We start from the raw sequence: 23,028 nt of genomic DNA, 5'->3' as shown, positions 1-23,028 counted from the left end.
AACTGGAGTTACAGACGGTCATGAGTCAGCAGATGCTGGGAACGGAACCAGGTTCTCTGCAAGTGCTATAAGAAAACTTAACCACTGACCACATCTCTCTCTCTAGCACCAACCACTTTCCCTTCTTCTTCTTGTCCCTCTTCCACTTCCTCCTCCTCCTCTTCCTCCTCCTCATCTTCTTTTGTTTTTTGAGAAATATTTTTTTTCTGTGCAGCCATGGCTGTCCTAGAAGTCACTCTATAGACTAGGCTTACCCATAACTGCCATCCAAATGCTAAAGATGTGTGCCACCATGGCCCGGCTCATCATGGATTCTTAACTCTGCTGGTAGTTCCTCTCCCAGATGTGGCTCTATGATCTTTGTTGTCAGCTGTGTGTGTCATGCCTTCTCTCCTTTATTGCTGCTGGTGAGCTTAGATAACAGTTGCTGTTGTCCCCCTTCCCCAAGCTCCATGGTGATATGCACCCTGATATAGCTTGTTTGGTTTATTTCCTCAGGATTTAGTGTCACCAAGTGTTCTCAGAGGGAGGCCACTGACATGGTGCCTGTCCTCAACGGTAAACTGAGTTAAAGAGTCAGATAGGGAAAGGGGCTTTGTAAAAACAGGCAGTGGGATATGAAACCACTTCTGTTTACCAAGTGCATTTTGGAGCCTATTGTTTTCTTTTATGTGTTGAGGGGTAAAGACAGACTGTTTCATCTAGACCCAGCTTTGAAGGAGCCTCAAGTCATGGAGTCCACACATGCTTTCAAAAACAGTCTAAAGCCTGGCACATGTCAGGACTGCTGCCCTGGTCAGATGCAGGAGTGAACACTGGGGCCTGGGAGTCAGGAGGAGTATCCTAAGGAGGCAGGATTTGAATGGAACCTTAAGTTTAAATAGCCAGAAGGAGGCAGGAAAGTGTCCCTGGGCACTTTTATAAATCAGTCACTAAGCTGTGCAATTCTTTTCTTTTCCTGTCTGAGGACAGTTTTATTAGAGTTTAAAAGGAAAATTTCGGGTCAGGCCAGTTGTCATTCCCAGTAGCTGCCCAGAAGAGGGAGACAGAGAAGAGAAAGACAAACCCATGCTGTTTGAGTTAAGCTGGTGCAGAGGCAGCCACAGGGCAGACAAGCAGCCACATGGTGTGAATGGCACATTTAATAGAGAGTGAACAAGCCAGGTTAGGCAGTGATTGTGCTCACCTTTATCCCAGTACTCAGGTGGCAGAAGGAGGCAGATCTATGTGAGTTCTAGGCCAGCCTGGTCTACAAAGAGAGTTCCAGGACAGGACAGCCTGGGCTACACACAGGACAAAATCAAAAACCAAAGTGTGTGTGTGTGTGTGTGTGTGTGTGTGTGTGTGTGTGTGTGTGACAGAGAGAGAGAGAGAGAGAGAGAGAGAGAGAGAGAGAGAGAGAGAGACAGAGACAGAGAGACAGAGAGACAGAGAGACAGAGAGACAGAAAGACAGAGAGAAGAGACAGAGAGACAGAGGCAGAGTTGGTGGGCATACTTAGGCTCTGGCTACCATCCAAAGAAAAAGACAGTAAAGAAGAATGGTAAGTATTGAGGTTTGTTTTTTTTTTTTTTTTTTGGTGAAAAACCAAACTTCAAAAACTCACTTTAATCACAATCTAACAGCACCAGGTGCAATGTCTGGGGACAGACTCTGGGTACAATGCTGTGTGGCAACCACACACTCACATGGCTCTGAGAAGGCCCCTTAGGGGGACTTACCTTCAGGGACTGAGCCAAGGAAGGGGGGAAGGGACTGGGGTACTCCATAGGGAAAGGCGCTACTTCTTGGCAAAAGAGATCTTCATAGCATTGTTTTGTGTGATCTTAAAGCCTTGCAGGGCATCTATTGCTGCCCCAGCTTGCACTTCATTGTCAAACTCCACGAAGGCGATGTCATGGCGCCCAGGGACCAGATGCACCTCCTTGAAGACAGGGAACTGGGTAAAAAACATGGAGAGCATGAGCTCGTTGGTCTCCTCAGGCTGGTTGGTGAAGAACAGGATGATTGCGTGGATTCTCGGAGAGAGGCTGGGCAGGCGGCATCTGCCCAGGCATGAGCTGCTGTGGGGGCATGGCCCCAGGGGGGATCTGGCCAGGAGCGAGGATTGTTGGCGGGATCATGCCAGGTATGGCATGTAGGGAGGCTGTCCTGGCATGCGGTGCATGATGCGGGGTGCCTGAGGCATTGGTGGCATGCCCGGTACAGGCTGGACAGCACCCACCACAGGGGCAGCTGCCCCACCCTGAACAGCCTTTTTGGCAGCAGGTGTCTCCTGACTCTTGGGCTTCCTCTTCTCTCCTTTGCGATCTCTCTCCACAAAGGTGCCCGTCATCTTGGCAATGATGTCCGAGTCAGTCTTTGCGTACTGGATGCGCATGGGCTTATCATAGAAAGGGAAGCCCTGCATGGAGCGCAGGGCATTGGTGGCGCTGGTGACCTCCTTGAAGATGACGAAGGCCTGGCTCCTCATCTTCAGGCTCCGAGACACCAGGATATCCAGGATCTGGCCAAACTGGGAGAAGAAGGCATACAGGGACTTCTTGAGCTCATCCTTCTTGATCTTCTCATTGAGATTGTTGATATAAATAGTGTGGTTTAAACGGGTCTCAGGAACTGGCATGGTGGCCATGGTGTGAGATGTTCAGGTACGGCTTAAAGAGGAGGAAAAAGCGACTTTAGCCCTAAGTTTCCCAAATTCTTTGTTCCAAAGGGCTGATGGGATCTGCTCAGGGATCGCCCTTCCAAGAGAAAGTCGGGTAAGACCGGAATTGGGGGAGGATGTCACAGCTTAGCAACAAAGCCAGCATAGGACCCCCTTCTCCAACTCGCATGCTAAGGGAGAGCTCAAGTTTTGTGTTTTCACCCCAGCTTGTAACTTGTTAAAATTAGAAAAGCCAGTTCTGTATGTCTGGGATACCTATAGACTACCAAACATGATCAGAAATTGACAAAATCCTCATTTTTTAAAAGAAATTTAATTAGGTATTTTCTTCATTTACATTTCCAGTGCTATCCCAAAAGTCCCCCATACCCTCCCCCCCACCACTCCCCTATCTACCCATTCCCACTTCTTGGCCCTGGCATTCCCCTGTACTGAGGCATATAAAGGCATATAAAGTTTGCAGGACCAATGGGCTTCTCTTTCCACTGATGGTCAACTAGGCCATCTTCTGATACATATGCAGCTAGAGTCAAGAGCTCCGGGGTACTGGTTAGTTCATAATGTTGTTCCACCTATAGGGTTGCAGATCCCTTTTGTTCCTTGTGTACTTTCTCTAGCTCCTTCGTTTGGGGCCCTGTGATCCATCCAATAGCTGACTGTGAGCATCCACTTCTGTGTTTGCCAGGCCCCGACATAGTCTCACAAGAGACAACTATATCAGGGTCCTTTAGCAAAATCTTGCTAGTGTATGCAATGGTGTCTTTGTTTGGAGGCTGGCGAGATGGCTCAGTGGTTAAGAGTGCTGACTGTTCTTGTTCTTTTTAAGGTCCCGAGTTCAAATCCCAGCAAGCACATAGTGGCTCACACCCATCCATAACGAAATCTGATGCCCTCTTCTGGAGTATCTTAGGATATCTACAGTGTACTTACGTATACTAAATAAATAAATCTTAAAAAAAAAAAGCCAGGTGTGATGGTGCAAGCCTTTAATCCCAGCACTCGGGAGGCATAGGCAGGCAGATTTCTGAGTTGGAGGCTAGCCTACTCTACAGAGTTAGTTCCAGGACACCCAGGGCTACAAACAGAAACCCTGTCTCAAAAAAAAAAAAAAACTTTTTTAAGAGTTATTTATTTATATATTTATGAGTACACCACAGCTATCTTCAGACACACAAAAGAAGAGTGCATCGGATCCCATTACAGATGGTTGTGGACCATCCTCCAGTTGCTGAGAATTGATCTCAGGACCTCTGGAAGAACAGTTAATGATCTTAACCACTGAGCCATCTCTCCAGCATTTAAAGACTCATTCACAGGGTACAGATAAATAAAAACACACTGATGAATTCCTCAATCTGACAAGATTCTACCAAACCCACTGTCTCAGTTGCTTTATTGTTGCCCCTCCTGCCACACAGTGTGATGAAAGATATCAAGCCCAACAAAAGGAGAAAAGCCAAAAACATCAGAAAGCCTCTGGGGACAGAAATCTCCCTGCATTGCAGACATTTCTCCAAGAACTGCTTGAGACAGATGAAACAGACCATCAATCCTGAGCTCGTGATGGCTTCAATCCTGGGCAAGTAGTCCTTGGGGATGAGAAGCATCATCTTCCAGTACTGGACCTGGTCCTGCTTCATGAGCGCATTCCCACACAACTCCAAGAAGTCAAACAGGAGAGTGGAATTCTCATCTGAGAGAGGCTCCATGTTTAAGATCTGTGCCAGCCATCACTTATGCCATGAGCATGAGCTTTCTGCTGCTTTCTATAGGAACACTGGAGCTAGCTGGTAGCAGCATAGAAACAGATCATCCCAGACATGGCTTTTAGAAAGTTGTACACTTTTTCAACCTTGGAAGCCATCACTTGGTAGCCAAGCATCCCTTGAGAATCCTCCAAAGTCATCCCTTCCTTGAAAGCTGGGTAGAAAGGAACAGAGTATGGACGCTTCTCCTGGAGGTGAGCAAGAATGACGTCTCCCACTTTGGGGTGAAGCAGCCAGATACCAGTTGCCACCACTGCAATGGGGAATGCTGCTTCATGGTGAGAGGCCACTTCTTCCTCCCCTTGTTTCACAGATTTCTCTGCCAGTATATGCTGGACAAAATCAAGCCCCTTAGTGTTAAGAGTGAGGGACATGGAATGCCCGCCAGATTAGACAGGCTTTCCAGAGAGCAGTTTTTGGATCTTATCAAAGAGCTCTTTCAGCTTTGAACTTGTGATGCTGGAAGATCTGGCTCACTATGGTGGTGGCTGACTTCTGCAAGTCCATCCGTATCTTTGTTGTCTGACTTCCCTTGCTGCTGCTCAGGTCCTCGAGGACCAACAAACAATTGGTAGAAGCATTCTGAAGTTGCTGGCACCATGGCATCTTACTACCTTGTACCTTCCCCTGCCAGTCTTTATTGTGTGAACCTGTTGGGCTTGGGCTGAGGGACAGAGATCTGGGCAGGATCCCCTGGCCCCTGCTACACCTGTGACTCCTGACATTTGGCCAGGAAGTCCTCCTCATCCTTCTTCTTCATTTCAGAGACTCTGGTGATCTCCTGCTCCAAATTCAAGAGGAGGTCCTGCATTTCCTGCAGGGCCAGGTCAGCCTCCACTTGGTTCTCTGCTATGCAATAGCCACTCTTTAAGGTGTTGAGAATGATTCTCAAGATAAGGACACAAAGCTGGCTTCCCTGGGTCTGGAGGGCACCAGGTCTACATTCAGCAGCTCTTTGTGCTGACTGGAGGCATCCATCTACCTGATGGTTGAGCTGCAGGACCTCCTCTTGCAGGGGGTACAGGCTGCACAGATGGACCTGGTTTCCTCCTTCCTAACTGCTCCTGTTCTGCTTGCTTCACATGGTGGTTGTGGCGGTGGTGGTGGTGCTGCTGCTGCTGCTGCTGCTATCCCTCTCCAAGCTTTAGGTTGAGAATCTTGACTCTGGGGAGATGGAGCTCAGCTTTCAGGTCTCCTGATGGCCCAGGGCTTCTCTGTTACTCTTCTCCATCACTTGCTCTAAGTCCTAGAACTCCTTATGCAAACTCAGCTGCATCAGCTTCTCAAACCTCTTTAGCTGTTCAGATCTCTGAGAGGCCTCGCACCTTCCCCTCTTGTTCCTGCACTGCCTCAGGTCCTCTGTTCCTCTCATCCTGAATGCCAATTAGAAAACTGGATGCAACCTTCCATTTTGATCACAAGAAAGGACTGAAGTGCAGTGGGTTCTGTTTATGGGGACTCATGTGTGCTCTGGGTTCCATATGGTGTTGAGGGTGAGGGGGGTTGTGGGGTACTTCTGAGCAGAGAATTTAGTGGTGAGGATTAGTATAGGCCTGAAGCAGATCCAAAGGATCCTGAATTTTCAGAGGAAGGAACATTCTCTTGCATGTGCCCTGAGGTGTTGGGTAGGATGTGATCTACCACACATGCAAAATAAAAAGATAGTTTGGGAAGAGGCCTGCATTGTTCCAAAACATCCTGGTAGCCACTAATGTCTGTAATGCCAGCAGCCTTTTCTGGAGTTGGGGAGTGCCCTCCTGGTTTCCTAGCAGAGAGCATGGGATTGCATTGACCTTGTTTTTTCCTTTCCAGAAATCATGTAGTCACTTATTTTTGTTATATACCAGAGATATAATGAACATATTAAAAAGAAAAACTCTTTTTAAACCAACATGTTTTTAATATGTCTCTGTTCCTTAACTCCTCCCTTCAGAAAACAGGAACCTCATTTTCATTGCTCTGTGGCTGCTTTTCTCTTAACCTAAGCTTAGATTAAGGTAAACTTAGCTTGTATAATTATGTAACTAACTTTAATCAATACACAGTAATTCCTTTTCCAAAACCTCAATATAGAAGCTAACTTCTTGAAAACAGCTTAACACAAAGGCCCTACTTTACAAAGTATAGAATATTTTATGTCCTATTAACAGCTACCTTCTTTGAAAATGTCTTTTTTCCAAAATCAGAAGAGATTGACTTCTCTTTTTTATTTTCATTCTTTTTGGGGGTATGCCTTAGAAAAGTGAAATCATATGTAAACATTGTCAACTATTATATTTTTAAAGTGAAGATAATGAAATATCCTGTCTAAGTACTTAATTTCTGCAATGACTAATTTTTAAAACTCAAAATTGCTACCCATGTAATTTAAAAACTGCACTGTAAGGTGCAACAACTTGTGTGTGGCAACAACTTAAAGGATAAAGTGAATGTATAGAATATGAATGTATAAAATGGCATGGCTCCATTAATACAAAAATAGCTATATTTTGTCTGACTCCAAGTGCAGACGCACACATCTGTAACTCTGCTGAGAAATCTCAAATGCAGCCAGATGCTTAGAATATAAAGGTCTGAAACAGGTGTGCTGGACTAGGACTTACTTCAGCCCAGGATGGCCACCTGGCAGAATTGCTGACACCACACACTCACATGCCAGAAATGAAGGGTCACAAATGGAATGGCAGGATCTCTCTCTCTCTCTCTCTCTCTCTCTCTCTCTCTCTCTCTCTCTCTCTGGTTTTTTGAAACAGGGTTTCTCTGTGAAGTCCTGGCTGTCCTGGAACTCACTCTGTAGATCAGGTTGGCCTTGAACTCAGATATCCACCTGCCTCTGACTCCCAAGTGCTGGGATTAAAGGAGTGTGCCACCACTGCCTGGCTGGAATGGCAGTCTCTTAACAATGCACTCTGCTGTGCCCTAAATTCAATTATACTGATAAGTACAAAGTGTTAACTTGTCACTTAAGATAATCAACATCTTTGGTTTTTAAAAAAATATAATACTTCAAAAAATAAAATTCATCAATTTGCATTAACAAGCCACATGCATGCCAAATGAAGATTTACTTAACAGCTGAACATCAAGATGCCAATTGAGTTGAGCAATCTTCAGAGAACTTGGAATATAGCATGCTTAGATTATGTTATAGATCATCAATGTCTTCATCATCATCTCCAATTTCATCAAACACGATTTCATCATCATCCCCAGGACCAAATGTGTCCATTTTATTCATTTTGGCATGTTCTGGAAGTTCTCCATAGGCCTTCAGACTTCTTGCTTCATCTGGATTATACTTTAAGAGTACATCAGCTTTGTTATCTTGATAGTCTTGTAGACCAACCAATATAATGTCTGAGGTATTTATCCAAACCTTTTTTCTCAACTTTCCTCTTATGTGGCACAGCCTCTTTACACCATCAAAACACATTGCTTCCAACAATCCACATCCCAGCATTTTGGTCACCTGAGCATACTCTTGCCCATATTTTTTAAACACCAACTCTCTTTTCTCAGATTCATTTTCATTTTTACCTCTGTGCCTGTTTTTCCCTCCTTTGCCTTTATTCTGGCCATGATGGAAAAGACAACCACAGGAGGTGGGAGAGGGACTCCTGGCAGACAGTGGCTGACAGTGGCTGTGACTCCTTTTCAAGAGCTATTATACTACTAGGATGCATGACAGGATGTATCTAACAGTGGCAGATCTAAAAGCAACAGTGTAAGTATAGAAGATCCACAGGCAGCCAACAGTGTTCCAGAGTCCTGTCCTCTGATTACTATGAAATAATTCTTAGGCTTCTGGCCTGGTGCTCAGGAAGTTGTAGTTGCCCCAGTAGTGACAAAATGCAGCAGGACCACTTTACTCTTCCAGCCCCAGCCTTGACCTCCTAACAAAAAAATATTTTTAATTAATTTTGCTTTGAAATCTATTTGAGAAATAATTTTTCCATCAAAATTTCTGCATACAACATTCAATTATACCACTTAACAAAAAATTTCATCTCATCATTCCAAGGAATCATGTTCTATAAAATAAAGATCAGGCTAAGATTTCATAAAACACTCAATAGACCCAGATACCATTTTAATAGATTTTTTTAAAAAGAAGTTTAGAGTACCCAAGAATACAACATCATTTGTGTTTCCCCGGCCTTTAATATAAACGAATGGTGGCTTACAACCATTTGCAGTGGGTTCAGATGCAATCTTCTGGTTGCTGTGTATGCTGTTAATGAAGACAGCTAGAGTATGCTCATAAAAATAAATAACTCTTTTTTTAATACTTATTTATTATTATACATAAGTTCACTATAGCTTACTTCAGACACACCAGAAGAGGGTGTCAGATCTCATTATGGGTGGTTTTGAGCCACAATGTGGTTGCTGGGATTTGAACTCAGGACCTACAGAAGAGCAATCAGTGCCCTTACCAGCTGAGCCATCTCACCAGCTCAATAAATAACTCTTAAAGAAAAATTTTTTCAGTTCACAAAATGAATGAAAACTTGAAGAAGCCACAGGTTTTGTTACTGAGTTCTACTTTGGGACACAAAATAACACATGAAAGCAATTGCCATAGAAACGTATGACAGTAGCAGGAAGGAAGGCCTGGTGCATCCAGTGAAAACAGAACAGCAAAGGGCAACCAGAAAGTTCATCTCCATCTTCTTAAGATGTAAGAAATGCTTAGTAACAAACCAACTAGCTAGAGCAGGAAAAAACTAATTAACAACATCCCCAGAAACACTACTGAGTTCATTTTGTGGTGGCCATCTCCTTCTGGGTATGGGGCTTCCCCTTAAGAGTGGTTTTGTATATAGTGAGACCCCCTTCAAGAAAACTAACTTTTCCTTTGGGAGCAGTTACTAGAAATAGTGTCTGGAACTAAACCAGGGCCTCTGCAAGAACATCCAATGCTCTGAACAACTGAGCTGTTTCTCCAGTCACTATTTGCTAGTTTTTACAAATGACATTTAAAAGCATACAAATCTCTGTGCTGTTGTTAAAATACTCCAGCAAAACACAATTTCTAGGCGGAGGGGCTTCTCTGGTTTACAATTCCAGGTTATAACCCACCAAGGGATGTCAAGGCAGCTAGTGAAATCCCACACACAACGAAAAGCAAGAGGGACTTGCTTTCTTGCAGAGAAGGAAGGAGGGAGGTAAGCTGGCAGGCAAGGCACCTCATGAAAGACCCCAGTTTCTGAGCAGCCTAGTCTCCAAGAAAGCACAGAAGAGGTTCTAGTGATGGTTGAGGCAAGGTTACCTCTGCACCCAAGCTTGAACTTTCCCAGTAGAAAAATGGGAAATGTATGTACTCTCAAACCATTCCATAACCAGGACTGGAACCAACAACCTACTTGGGGAGCTCCATCTTCTCTGAAGGAGGACTAAGACACAAGTAAGAAAGACGATTATTTCTATCTGAGATATGGCTTTTCTGTGCAGTGCGGGCTTCCTAGAACGCTTTCTTCAGACCAGGTTGGCCTAGATCAGGTATCTGTTTGCTTCTGCCTCCCAAGTCAAAGGCAGCAAGGAGAGACTACTGTGTCTCATTCTGGGCAGAGCTTGAGTATATATTCTTTGTTCCAAAGGCCCACCTACACAGTGATGCACCTTTAATCCAACAAGGCCACACCTCCAGATAGTACCATACCCTGCTTCAAGCATAATTCAATCACCATACCATACAAACAAACAAAAGCACAAGTCTTACCACATACTGATTTTCTATGGTAATGAGAGACAAAAGAGACCACTGAAGAGAATTTTAAAATAATGAATGTGGGAAATCAGAAATGCATAGACAAAAATCTGGCACAAAGGATTGAAAGAAAGAGATGGGACTGGATAGAAAAGCACTGAATACTCTTCAAGATTGACCTTGACTCAGAGATCTGCATGCCTATCTCCTGGGATTAAAGGTGTGTACCACCATGCCTGGATTTAAGCTTTTCTTCACCTAAAACTTGCTCTATCTCTCGCTGATCTTGACCTCAGAGATCTGCTTCGCTTTATCTCCCGGGATTAAAGCAATGCACCACCATACTGGATCTAAATCTCATTGTGTCACATCTTGCCACAAGGTCAAAACTCCCTTAATTCAATTTAATATCTTTGAACTCAGAATTCAGCACCATATCTCTTCCTGGTGCCCCACCCCCTTTAATACTATTTATTTTGTACTTTTCCTTTCTAAGCTAGTTATGCATATTCCAAATGTTCTTCATGAGATGTAAGCAGAGAACAAAGTCTATGATGGACATTTCTGAGACCTCCTGTGCCAATCTAATTAATCTGAATTTCTGTATCTTAGTATCAATCTGGCTTTTCAGACTATGATAAAGAGTAGACATACTGTTCACCAAAATGCTACCAAAAAAAAAAAAAAAAACCAAAAGCAAAACAAAACAGTCTCTAAGCCACATACTGAAGTTCTTCTCCACTGAAATCTCTTGGGCCATTACTGCACAAGTCAGATCACTCTCAATAACAGAGTCCTATATTCCTACTAAGATAGCCCAGTAAGCCCCATTTGAAGCATTCCACTGCTTTCCAAATCCAAAGTCCCCAAATCTACATTCTCCCAAAGAGAAGCATTTTCAGACCTGTCACAGCAATACCCCATTCCCTGGTACTAACTTATGAATTCGCTGGGGTTTGACTGCCATCAGCAAACACCATAATCAAGGCAACTTCTATAAGGATAACACTTCATTGGGATTGGCTTCAATATTCAGAGTTTCATTGCATTATTATTAAGGCAGGATAGTAGTAGCATCCAGGCAGGCTAAGTGCAGGAGGAGCTGACAGTATTATATCTTCATCTGAGCGCTGCTAGCAGAATACTGACTTCCAGGCAGCTAGAATGAGGGTCTTAAAAACTCCATGATCATGGTGACACATCTACTCTAACAAGACCAGAATTCGAATACTACAACACCCTGGGCCAAGCATATCCAGACCACAAAAGTTGTTGTTGACTGCATCTTTGCAGGCAGAGAATCCAGTCTTTCCCTTTTTGTGGATCTTTGTGGCCCCACCAGCCAACACCTACAACTTCCTCTAGCACATGTGGTGTTTGTTGTTCTGGGTGTCCTGTGTTGGTCAAACCTGCTTTTCCAAGAACCAATGCTAGTGAACTGATAAAAGCTCACTGAAGCTATGCTGTTGGGTTTTGTTTATAATACATCTACCAGTTTTACAGAAATGAATTGCATCCAATTCAAGTCTTCTTGCTTGTGCAGTGAGTACTGCACGGAGTGAGCAACCTCCTCCTCACCCTGTCAGCTCACTGCAACTTCCTTACAACTTTGAGTTTCTAGGGTTTAAAACTGAGACAGAGAGAAGTTAGGTCTTCTGAAGGTTTGGTTTGTTCTTTGTATGTTTTTTAAGTTGCTGGGTAGGAGGGGCTGAAACTAAGGTGACTTGCTAAGTTCTAGAGGCAGATGAACTAGGGCACTCATGAAAATCTAGCACAAGGGTATCAAACCCACATCCCACATAATTAAAGGAAAGCATTGCTTGTAGTAAGTCATTTAAATTAATATATTTTGGGGTTTAAGAGACCAGTTATGAGCAGTAATTGCCACCACCCAAATGGTGGCAGACAAGCATGTGCTACTCCAGTACCCAGGGGGTCCAATGAACTCTTTTAACCTCCATGGTCACCAAGCATGCATGTGGTTACAGATGGACATACACAAAAACACCTTTATATACATATAATAAAATTATAAAATAAGATTTGTTGCACGTAGTGTATGAGTGTGTGGGTTTTTGTTTTTGTGTGTGTCTGTCAAAGTACCTCAACACCTGTGTGAAGGTCAGAGAACAACCTGAGATTATGTTTTCCCCATCTATCTGAGAATATTCCAGTAGTCAAGCATGGCAGCAAGAGCCTTTCCCCACTGTGACAGCAAATAAGCTTCACAGATCTACTCTGTTAATTGTGTTGTAAGTAAAATTGCTGATCTCTATATAACCATAGTCCTATGAGGACAATGAGGGATCATCATGATACAAGCATCCCATATGATATGGCTTTGTGGAAACTGAGCCTTGACTGTAGGAAAACATAGCCATCTCACACCAACCACACGTTTTTTTTTGTTTTTTTTTTTTTTGGTTTTCTGAGACAGGTTTTCCCTATATAGCCCTGGTTGTCCTAGAACTCACTTTGTAGACCAGGCTGGCCTCGAACTCAGAAATCTGCCTGCTTCTTCCTCCTGTGTGCTGGGATTAAAGGCGTGTGCCATCTCACCTGGCTCCTTTTTTTTAAGATTAATTAATTCATTTATTTTATGTATATGAGTACACTGTAGTTGTACTGATCTTTTTGAGCCATCATGTGGTTGCTGGGATTTTAATTCAGGACCTCTGCTCCCTCTGATTAGATTTGTTTATTGTTATAACTAATTACATTGTAACTGTCTTCAGATGTGCCACAAGGAAGCATCAGAGCTATTTATGGATGGCTGTGAGCATACATGTGGTTTTTGGGATTTGAACTCAGAACCTTCCAAGAGCATTCAGTGCTAACAACCACTGGGCCATCTCTCCAACATCATGCCTTTCTGCCTCCTGAGTGCTGGGATTAAAGGCGTGGGCTACCACGCCCAGTTAAGAAGTGTCTTTTTGTTTCTTTGCTTGTTTGGTGTGGTGATTGAATTATGCTTGGATCAGGGTGTGGTACTATTGGGAGGTGTGGCCTTTTTGGATTAGAGTTGCATCACTGTGGAGGCTGGGCTTTGGGGAAATGTATATATACTCAAGCTCTGCCCAGGGTCAGACACAGTAGTCTCATCTTGCTGCCTTCACCTTGGGAGACATAGGTAAGAGGATATCCAACCTAGGCCAATCTGTTCTGTAGAAAGAGTTCCAGGACAGCCTCAAGTACAAAGAAAAACCCTATCCCAGGAAGAAAGAATCATCGTTCTAAGGACTCTTAGTCTTCCTTCAAAGAAGATGGTACTCACCAGGTAGGTCATGGATTTGGGTTTTGGTTATGGGAAGTTCTAGGAGAACATATATTTTATATTTTTCTTTGAGGATTGATTAAGCTAGGGAGCAGAGGAAACCTGGCCACAACCATGGCTAGAACCCCTTGTGGGCTTCCTTGTTGACTATGGTGCTCAGAAGCTGGGGTCTTTCATGAGTTGCCTTCCCTGCCAGCTTACCTCCTTCCTTCCTTCCTTCTCTGCAAGAAAGCACGTCCCTCTTGCTTTTGGGATTTCACTATCTGCTTTGACATCCCTTGGTAGTTGTAACCTGGATTTGTAAACCAGATAAGCTCCTTCTCCTGGAAATTGTGTTTTGCTGGAGTATTTTAGCAGCAGCCACAGAAATGAAACTGGAACCAACAGATGATGTTTACTAGTGTGGTCCTAGTGTTGGTCCAGAAAAGTAAGAATGAGTTATGCTAAGAGTTAGAGGTAGCCAATATTGCAGTTTTCTTCGGGCACTGTGATATAGGTTAATAGGACTATAAGGGGAAAGGTAGAATTTGAAATGCATGCACACACACACACACACACACAAAATACCAGGGGTGCAGTGTGTGTCTTGTGCTCACCATAGCAATGGCCAAAAGTAAAGTCTAAAAAAGGCTGGGCTTGGAGAACACAAAGCTTTCAGTTAGCTTTCATTTGTATGTTTTAAATGTCATACATACATAGCATAAATGCTAGTAAAAACTAGCAGATATGGGCTGGAGAAATAGCTCAGCTGTTCAGAGCATTGGCTGTTCTTGCAGAGGACCTGGTTTGGTTCCAGACACTATCTCTAGTAACTGCCCCAAAGGAAAAGTTTGTTTTCTCTAAGGGAGTCTCACTATGTACAAAACCACTCTTAAGCAAAAGCCCCATACCCAGAAGGAGATGGCCAACAGAAAATGAACTCAATAGTGTTTCTGGGGATATTGTTGTTGTTGTTGTTGTTAATTTGTTTTGTACTATTCTGGCTGGTTGGCTTGTTACTAAGTCTTTCTCACATCTTAAGGAGATGGAGATGAACTTTTTGGTTCTCCTCTGCTTTTCTGTTTTCATTGGATGCACCAGGACTTCATGTAGTTGTCATATTTGCCTGTGTCAACTGCTTTCATGTGTTATTTTGTGTCACAAAGTGGATCTAAGTAACACAACCTGTGAGTTTTCAATTTTTCATTCTTCTGTGAACTGAAAAAAAATTTTAAGTGTAATTTATATCTATGACCATACTGTACTGTCTTAGACGCAAGAACCAAAAGAAGGCGTCGGTATCCATTATAAATGGTTGTGAACTATGGTTTTTGGGAAGAGAATGCATGACCTCTGCAAGAATAGTCAGTGCTTTCAAGCACTAAGCAATCTTTCTAGTCCTGAAATTGTTTTTGTTATTCTCCAAGCATGTCCATTTAAAGTGCAGTGGTACATATTTTGAGTGTTCTTGTGATATATTAACGGCCTGAACACCAATGAACTTGTAATTTGGGTACTCTTAACTTGTTAAGAATGTATTAAAATGTTATCTGAATCTACTAAGTGTTCTATGAAGTCTTAGACTGCTTTTTTTATATAGAACCACGTTCCTCAGAATGATAGTTTCAATTTTTTTATTAAGCTATACAAGTCAGCCACCTAGGAGGAACAGAAATATGAACTAACCAGTAACCCCAGAGCTCCCTGGGACTAAATTACAAATTAAAGAAAACACATGGAAGGACTCATGGCTCTAGCTGCATATGTAGTAGAGGATAACTGAGTCAGTCATCAATTGTAGGAGAGGCCCTTGGTCCTGTGAAGGTTCTATGCTCCAGTATAGGCGAATGCATTGACCAGTAAGCAGGAGTGGGTTGTTTAGGGAGCAGCAGGATGGTAGAGAATAGGGGGGTTTTGGAGGGGAAACTAGGAAAGGAGATAACATTTGAAATGTAAATAAAGAGAATATCTAATTTTTAAAAGCTATACAGTTCACTGTTGTGTGCAGAAATTTGATAAAAAAATATTTCCCAAATAGATTTCTAATGACAACTTCTTTAATCTTTTTAAAAGGTCAATGCATTAACTGCAAAAGTAAAGGAGTCCTGCTGCATTTTGTCACTACTTGGGAGACTACAACTTCCTGAGCACCAGGCCAGAAGCTGAAGTACTATTTTGTAACTATCATAAGCCAGTACTCTGGGACATTTTGTGGCTTGTGGATCTTCTACACTTATATCAGTTGCTTTGAAATCTACCACTGTTAGATACTTCCTGGCACACATCCTAAGACTGTAGTAGCTCTTGGAACTGAGTCACAGCCACTGTCAGCCACTGTCTGCCAGGAGTCCCTCACCCGGATCCTGTGGTTACCTTTTCCATCATGCCAAAGAATAAAGGCAAAGGAGGCAAAAACAGGCGCAGAGGTAAAAATGAAAATGAATCTGAGAAAAGAGAGTTAGTGTTTAAAGAATATGGGCAAGAGTATGCTCAGGTGACCAAAATGCTGGGATGTGGACGGTTGGAAGCAATGTGTTTTGATGGTGTAAGGAGGCTGTGCCACATAAGAGGAAAGTTGAGAAAAAAGGTTTGGATAAATACCTCAGACATTATATTGGTTGGTCTACGAGACTATCAAGATAACAAAGCTGATGTAATCTTAAAGTATAATCCAGATGAAGCAAGAAGTCTGAAGGCCTATGGAGAACTTCCAGAACATGCCAAAATCAATGAAACGGACACATTTGGTGCTGCGGATGATGATGAAATCGTGTTTGATGATATTGGAGATGATGATGAAGATATTGATGACATCTAACCTAATCTAAACATGCTATATTCCAAGTTCTCTGAAGATTGCTCAACACAATTGACATCTTGACCTTCAGCTGTTAAATAAAACTTCATTTGGCATATGTGTGTCTTGTTAATGCAAACTGATATATTTTATGTTTTGAAGTATTCTATTTCTTTGAAAACCTAAGATGTTGAGTTATCTATCTTAAGTGACAAGTTAACACTTTGTGCTTATGGGTATAATTGAACTTAGGGCAGAGCAGTGTGCACTGTTAAGGGACTGCCATTCCATTTGTGACCTTTCATTTCTGTCCCTTGTTGTATACCCTCACTTGATCCTTTAAGTTGTTTCCACCCATAAGTTGTTGCCTCTTACAGTGCAGTTTTAAGTTAGATGGGTAGCAATTTTGAGTTTTAAGAATTAGGCATTGCAGAAATTAAATGCTTAGAGGTGGTGATCATTTTCTTGTGTTTAAAGATATAATACTTGACAATGTTTAGATAGAATCTTGTAAGGCATACTCAAAAAAAGAATGAAAATAAAAAAGAGAAGTCAATCTCTTCTGATTCTTGCATAGAGAAATTTTCAAAGCAGGTAGTTGTTAAGAGCACATAGTGTTTACTTTTGTAAAGAAGGTCCTTTGTGTTAAGCCATTTTCAAGAAGTTAGCTTCTGTATTGAGGGTTTGGAAAATGAATACTGTGTATTGAGTAAAGTTAGTTACATAATTGTACAAGCTTAGTTTTCCTTAAACTAAGCTTAGGTTAATGGAAAAGGAGCCACAGCTTAATGAAAATGATGTTATTGTTTTCTGAATGGAGAAGTCCAGAAACAGAGACACATTAAAAACATGTTGGTATATAAACATTTTTTCTTTTAATATGTTCATTATATCTCTGGTGTATAATGAAAATAAATGATTCCATGATTTCTGAGAAAGAAAAATATCAATGCAGTCTGATGGTCTCTGCTGGCAAACCAGATAGGGACTCCACCTGCAAGCACTATGACCACAAATGTCTGCTGTGCTACCAGGATGTTTTGGAAGAATGCAGGTCTCTTTCCAAACCATCTTCTTACTCTGGATGGGTTGTAGATCACACCCCCCCCCCAATACCGCATGGCACTCATAAGAGAATGCTCCTTAAACTGATAATTCACCATCATAGGAATCTGTATCAGGCCTGTATCAATTTTCACTACTTATAGAGTTGACTTTCAAGGATTGAGTTCAACATAGCTCATGTATCTGTATGGAAATTTACCACCTTTTTTCAACCATTCTGATCTTTCCTACCCCTTCATTTTATTTGGGGGACCGGGGGGGGGGAGGTTGACAGGGTTTCTCTGTATAGCTCTGGCTGTCCTGGAACTCACTTTGTAGACCAGGCTGGCCTCGAACTCAGTAATCTGCCTGACTCTGCCTCCCGAGTGCTGGGATTAAAGGTGTGTGCCACCATGCCCGGCCTTTTTAAAATTTTTTTAAAGACTTATTTATTTTATGTATATGAGTACTATAGCTGCCATCCCCCACACCAGAAGATGGCATTGTTATGAGCCACCATGTGTTTGCTGGCAGTTGACCTCAGGACCTTTGGAAGAGCAGCCAGTGCTCTTAACTGCTGAGCCATCTCTCCAGCCTTCTTTCCTACTTGTTCTACTTCATTCCTTTCTTTTTGTCAATATTTATTTTATTGATGTATATTTGCATGAGCTTTATGTATTCAGGTGCCTACAGAAGATGGAAGATATCATGAGCCCTAGAAATATAGTAGCAGGCAATTATGAGCTCTTTTAAAGTGTCCAAAACTATTCACTAATTTAATTGAGTAATTAAACTAACCTTGAGTTACCATATCTGAACAGTGAATTAAAATATTCAAAAGTTTTTCTAGTATAAAAAATTAAATGCTTTAGTTATAAATGAGCTCTATCAATATACACAAAGTATATACTTCAGACAGTCACAAAAGTGTGAGCAGAAGGCTTAGCAAAAGACATTTCATACAATTAGTTTTCAACAACCCCTTGGTTGTCCATATCTACAAAGAAACTCAACCAAAACCCACCCAAATTCCACATCACATAAAAACACATACTTACCAGAATTTTTAGCAAGTATGGTTTGGGAATTTGTTTTTGTTTTTGTTGTTGTTTGTTTGTTTTTATAAGGCCCCCAGGGCAAGTGATTTACAGTTTAACTGCCACTGTGAACTGATCAGGATATGGTCCAGAATTGGGACCTCTGGCGATCTACAGATGCTAGAGATTTAGATCTACTTGAAAACCATGTTTCTGGCATTTCTCGGGCACAGGAGACTTAGTACCAGAAAGGGACTTGCTCCTCCTCCGGTTTTTAATAACACAAATAAATGTATGGTGCCAATGTAAACCCTGCAGATCAACCAGCAATTAGATACCTCCAGTCAGCACAAAGACCTGCTGAATGTGGACCTGGCTGCCTTGGACAACCAGCTGTGTGGCCTCATTTCCAGAATCATTCACAGCACCTTGAAGAGTGGCTATCCCACAGCAGAGAACCAAGCTGAGGCTGAGCTGGCCATGCTTGAGATGCTGAACCTCCTCTTGAATTTGGAGCAGAAGATCACTGGAGCCTCTGAAGTGAGGGAGGAGGAGGCCCTGGTTCAAGTGGAAGGAGTCACAGGTTCATTGGGGGCCAGAGGCTCCTTCCCAGAGCTCTCTACCCAGCCCAAGCACAGCAGGGACACAGATTGAAGACCAGCAGGGAAAGCTTCAAGATAGTAAGATGCAGTGGTACCAGCAACTTCAGGATGCTTCTGCCAATTGTGTTTTGCTTTGAAGACCTGGCCAGCAGCAAGGACAGTCAGACCAAAAAGATAAAACTGGACTTGCAGAAAGCAGCCAGCATCCCACTGAGCCAGATCTCCAGCATCGCAAGTTCAAAGCTGAAGGAGGTCTTTGACGAGATCAAGACGAGATCCATAGCCTGCTCACTGGAAAGCCTGTCCAATTGGGTGGGCATCCAGTGCCTGTTACTCTTGACCCTGAGGGGCTGAACTTTGTCCAGTACAAACTGGCAGGGAAATTTGTGAAACAAGGGGAGGAAGAAGTGGGCTCTCACCATGAAGCGGCATTCCCCATTGCAGTGGTGGCCTCTGGTATGTGGATGCTTCACCCCAAAGTGGGAGACCTCATTCTTGCTCATCTCCACAATAAGTGTCCATACTCCATTCCTTTCTACCTACCTTTCAAGGAAGAGATAGATTTGGAGGATTCTCGTCGGATGCTTGGCTACCAAGTGATGGATTCCAGAGTTGAGAAACAGGACAACTTTCTAAAACACATGTCTAGAACACCCTCATGAAGCAGTACCAGATCCAGTTCTGAAAGATGATACTTCTCACCCAAGAAGACTACTTGCCCAGAGTTGAAGCCATCACAAGATCAGGACAGATGGGCTCTTTCAAATATTTCAAGCTGTTCTTGGAGAAATGTCTTCAATGCAGAGAGAGAGGTTCATGTCCCCATAGGCTTTCTGACAGTCTCCTTCTGGCACACTCAATGTCCTTTGTGTGGCAGGAGGGGCAACATTAAAGCTACTTACACAGCAGGTTTGAAAGAATCATGTCAGATGGAGAAATTCATCAGTGTGTTTTTATATATCAGTACCATTGAATGAGGCTTTTAGGGCTGGAGAGATGGCTCAGCGGTTAACAGCACTAACTGTTCTTGCAAGAGTCCTGAGTTCAATTCCCAGCAACCACAGGGTGGCTCATAACCATCTGTAAAGGGATACAATGCACTCTTCATGTGTGTATCCGAAGACAGCTGTAGTGTACTCATAGAAATATAAATAAATAAATATTTTTAAATGAGGGTTTTATAATAACAGCCTTATGTCAGTCCCTTGTCAGGTTTCATAGTATTCATATAGGTGTCACAGGAAGATACAGAACTGGCCTTTCTAATTTTCACAAATTACAAGGACTGGTAAGAAAGGGCACTTAGCACTTAGCTGCACCCTTTGTCTCTTCCTATAGATTTCAACAATTTAAGCTGTTTCCAAATTACCATCTCTAATTCAGATGTGCAATTGGTAGACTAAGTCCCACATTCTCAGGGATCCCATGTGTGAACAACAATGAATAATAATCAGTAAGTGTACGCCCATTTTCTCTGGTAAAATTAGTTTGCATTCAGCTGTCCTCAATCATCTCTTATGACTCTGAGACTCTGAGACATGGGCAGGTTTTTGGCCCAGATCACATTTTCTTTTCTTTTCTTTACTTTTTTTTTTCCATTTTTTAAAATTAGGTACTTTCTTCATTCACATCTCCAGTGCTATTCCAGAAGTCCCCCACACCCTCCCCCACCCACTCACCCCCCACCCACTCACACTTCCCGGCCCTGGCATTCCCCTGCACTGAGGCATAGAAAGTCTGCATGACCAATGGGCCTCTCTTTACACTGATGGCCGACCAGGCCATCCTCTGATGCACCTAGAGACCCGAGCTCCAGGGGGCACTGGTTAGTTCATATTATTGTTCCACGCATAGGGTTACAGTTGACCTCAGCTCCTTGGGTACCTTCTCTAGCTCCTCCATTGGGGGCCCTGTGATCCATCCAGTAGCTGACTATGAGCATCCACTTCTGTGTTTGCCAGGCCTCAGCATAGTCTCACAAGAGACAGTTATATCAGGGTCCTTTCAGCAAAATCCCGCAAGTGTATGCAATGGTGTCAGCGTTTGGAGGCTGATTACAGGATGGATCCCTGGATATGGCAGTCTCTAGATGGTCCACCCCTTCATCTCAGCTCCAAACTTCGACTCTGCAACTCCCTCCATGGGCATTCTGCTCCCAATTCTAAGAAGGGGCAAAGCATCCACACCTTGGTCCTCTTTCCTCCTGAGTCTCATGTGCTTCGCAAATTGTATCCTAGATCTTGGGTATTCTAAGTTTCTGGGCTAATATCCACTTATAAGTGAGTACATATCATGTGAGTTCTTTTGTGATTGGGTTACCTCACTCAGATGATGCCCTCCAGGTCCATCCATTTGCCTAGGAATTTCATGAATTCATTCTTTTTAATAGCTGAGTAGTACTCCATTGTGTAAATGTACCACATTTTCTGTATCCATTCCTATGTTGAGGGTTATCTGGGTTCTTCCCACCTTCTGGCTATTATAAATAAGGCTGCTATGAACATAGTAGAGCATGTGTCCTTCTTACCGGTTGGAACATCTTCTGGATATATGCCCAGGAGAGGTATTGCAGAACCCTCCCGTAGTACTATGTCCAATTTTCTGAGGAACCGCCAGACTGATTTCCAGAGTGGTTGTACAAGCTTGCAATCCCACCAACAATGGAGGAGTGTTCTTCTTTCTCCAAATCCTCACCAGTATCTGCTGTCACCTGAATTTTTGATCTTGGCCATTCTGACAGGTGTGAGGTAGAATCTCAGGGTTGTTTTGATTTGTATATTTTCTGTCTATCTGAGAGGGTGAGATCTCCTGAGTCTAGGGTAATCAAGGACATGGGGGACAAGTTTCTAGGGTCACACACTGGGCTATCTTGAAGCCCTCTGAGTTGGAGTTTCTTTCTTCTTTCTGTTGTCAGAAGGCCTCTCTATATACAAATAGTCCCATAGATATGAGCAGTGGCAAAGGTACTTCAGCCATCTGTATCTCTTTTCTTTTCTCAGCTCTAATGCCTTGGTTAGAGGTGCCAGTTCAGCTTTCTGGGCTGATATTCCTGCCGAGAGTGACTCTGCCCATATGAACTTGGTGTTTGAAATAACCACTGCCCCAGCATACCTCTGTCCATCCTGAGTTTAAGCTGTTGTCATTGGTGAACCATTTTACCCCTGCATCCATCAGAGCAGTTAAGCAGGGACCCATTAATCAAGCTCAGGGTCAGGTAGGAGAGCAGCTGAAAAGTCATCCTGAGGGCATTTGAGAAGAGAGACTGATAATGAGTCATTCTGGCATCATCTTTAACCAGAAGTCAATTGCTGTAGTGACACCATCCCTCAACTGAGGGTCCATGCCTAACCTCTGGATATGGTCTCTATAGATTCTCCCTCCCCCTTCTGGGGTATTTTAGCTAATGTCATTCCCATGAGTTCCTGGGAGATTACTGCTTTCCTGGCATCTGCGACTTTCTGTTGGCTACTCCCAGTTCTCCTTCCCTCATTGCTACACACCTCAGTTCAATTCCAGACCCTCTGTACATCTCATTTGTCTCCTCCCATACCTGATCCTGCCCCCCCTTTTCTCCCTTGCCCTTATCTCTTCCACCAGAGTCACTGCTACCCTCTACCTCCCGTGACTGTTTTGTTCCCCATTCTAAATAGGACTGAATCATGCACTCTTTGGTCTTCCTTCTTCTTGAAATTCATCCAAATTTTATTTTAGGGCACAAGGAGGCCTTGTGCTTTTATTTTGATCCTGTTGCCACCGGGAAATCAATTATCAACTGATGAAGAGACATTATCTTCAGGTTTTAACAATACAGAATGTTGAACTGTATTAATTACCAACAAAAAAGCTGGTTGATTTCCCTTTTACTTTCAGAGTTACACAGGGATTGCAGAGGGGGCATTTTTATCTTTAACCCCCTCCCCCGCTTATCTGTTTCTTCTCAAAGTGTCTGTTTTAGCCTTCTCTTAGAGTCTTTTGTCTGTGACTGCCAACAGAATTTTTGTGTGGTCTCAAGTCTGTTGCTTTTGTCCTTTTATGTGCTTCTCTTGTATAGTCTCTCTTCTATTAAATACTCTCTCTGCCATTATTACTAAGTCCTTCAGATTCTTTTTTCTTAACCTCTCAACTGTCTGGAGATTTTTCTTAATACCTGGTGC

General features: G+C 42.8%; 1 protein-coding gene and 4 pseudogenes across 2 annotated transcripts; 2 read left to right on the top strand and 3 right to left on the bottom strand.

The window, feature by feature from the left end:
• Nucleotides 1-1,708: 1,708 nt before the first annotated feature.
• Nucleotides 1,709-2,718, bottom strand: Gm8655 (annotated as a pseudogene).
• On the bottom strand, nucleotides 4,132-6,220 carry Gm18632 (predicted gene, 18632; annotated as a pseudogene).
• On the bottom strand, nucleotides 7,577-13,427 carry Gm10264 (predicted gene 10264). Its single transcript, XM_003085585.1, has 2 exons — nucleotides 13,416-13,427; nucleotides 7,577-8,002 (listed from the first exon to the last, which is right to left on the bottom strand). Exons 1-2 carry the CDS (start codon nucleotides 13,425-13,427, stop codon nucleotides 7,577-7,579), a joined length of 438 nt encoding a protein of 145 aa, XP_003085633.1.
• Nucleotides 13,428-15,496: 2,069 nt separating this feature from the next.
• On the top strand, nucleotides 15,497-17,137 carry Gm5039 (predicted gene 5039; annotated as a pseudogene). The gene has a single exon (NR_003647.2). The product of NR_003647.2 is annotated as a predicted gene 5039 (transcript).
• On the top strand, nucleotides 18,585-19,731 carry Gm18619 (predicted gene, 18619; annotated as a pseudogene).

Source organism: Mus musculus, chromosome 12 (genome assembly GCF_000001635.26).
Source record: "Mus musculus strain C57BL/6J chromosome 12, GRCm38.p6 C57BL/6J".
NCBI lineage: Eukaryota > Metazoa > Chordata > Mammalia > Rodentia > Muridae > Mus > Mus musculus.
The sequence above is the reverse complement of the archived record's forward strand: the minus strand, read 5'-3'. Positions and strand labels throughout refer to the sequence as shown.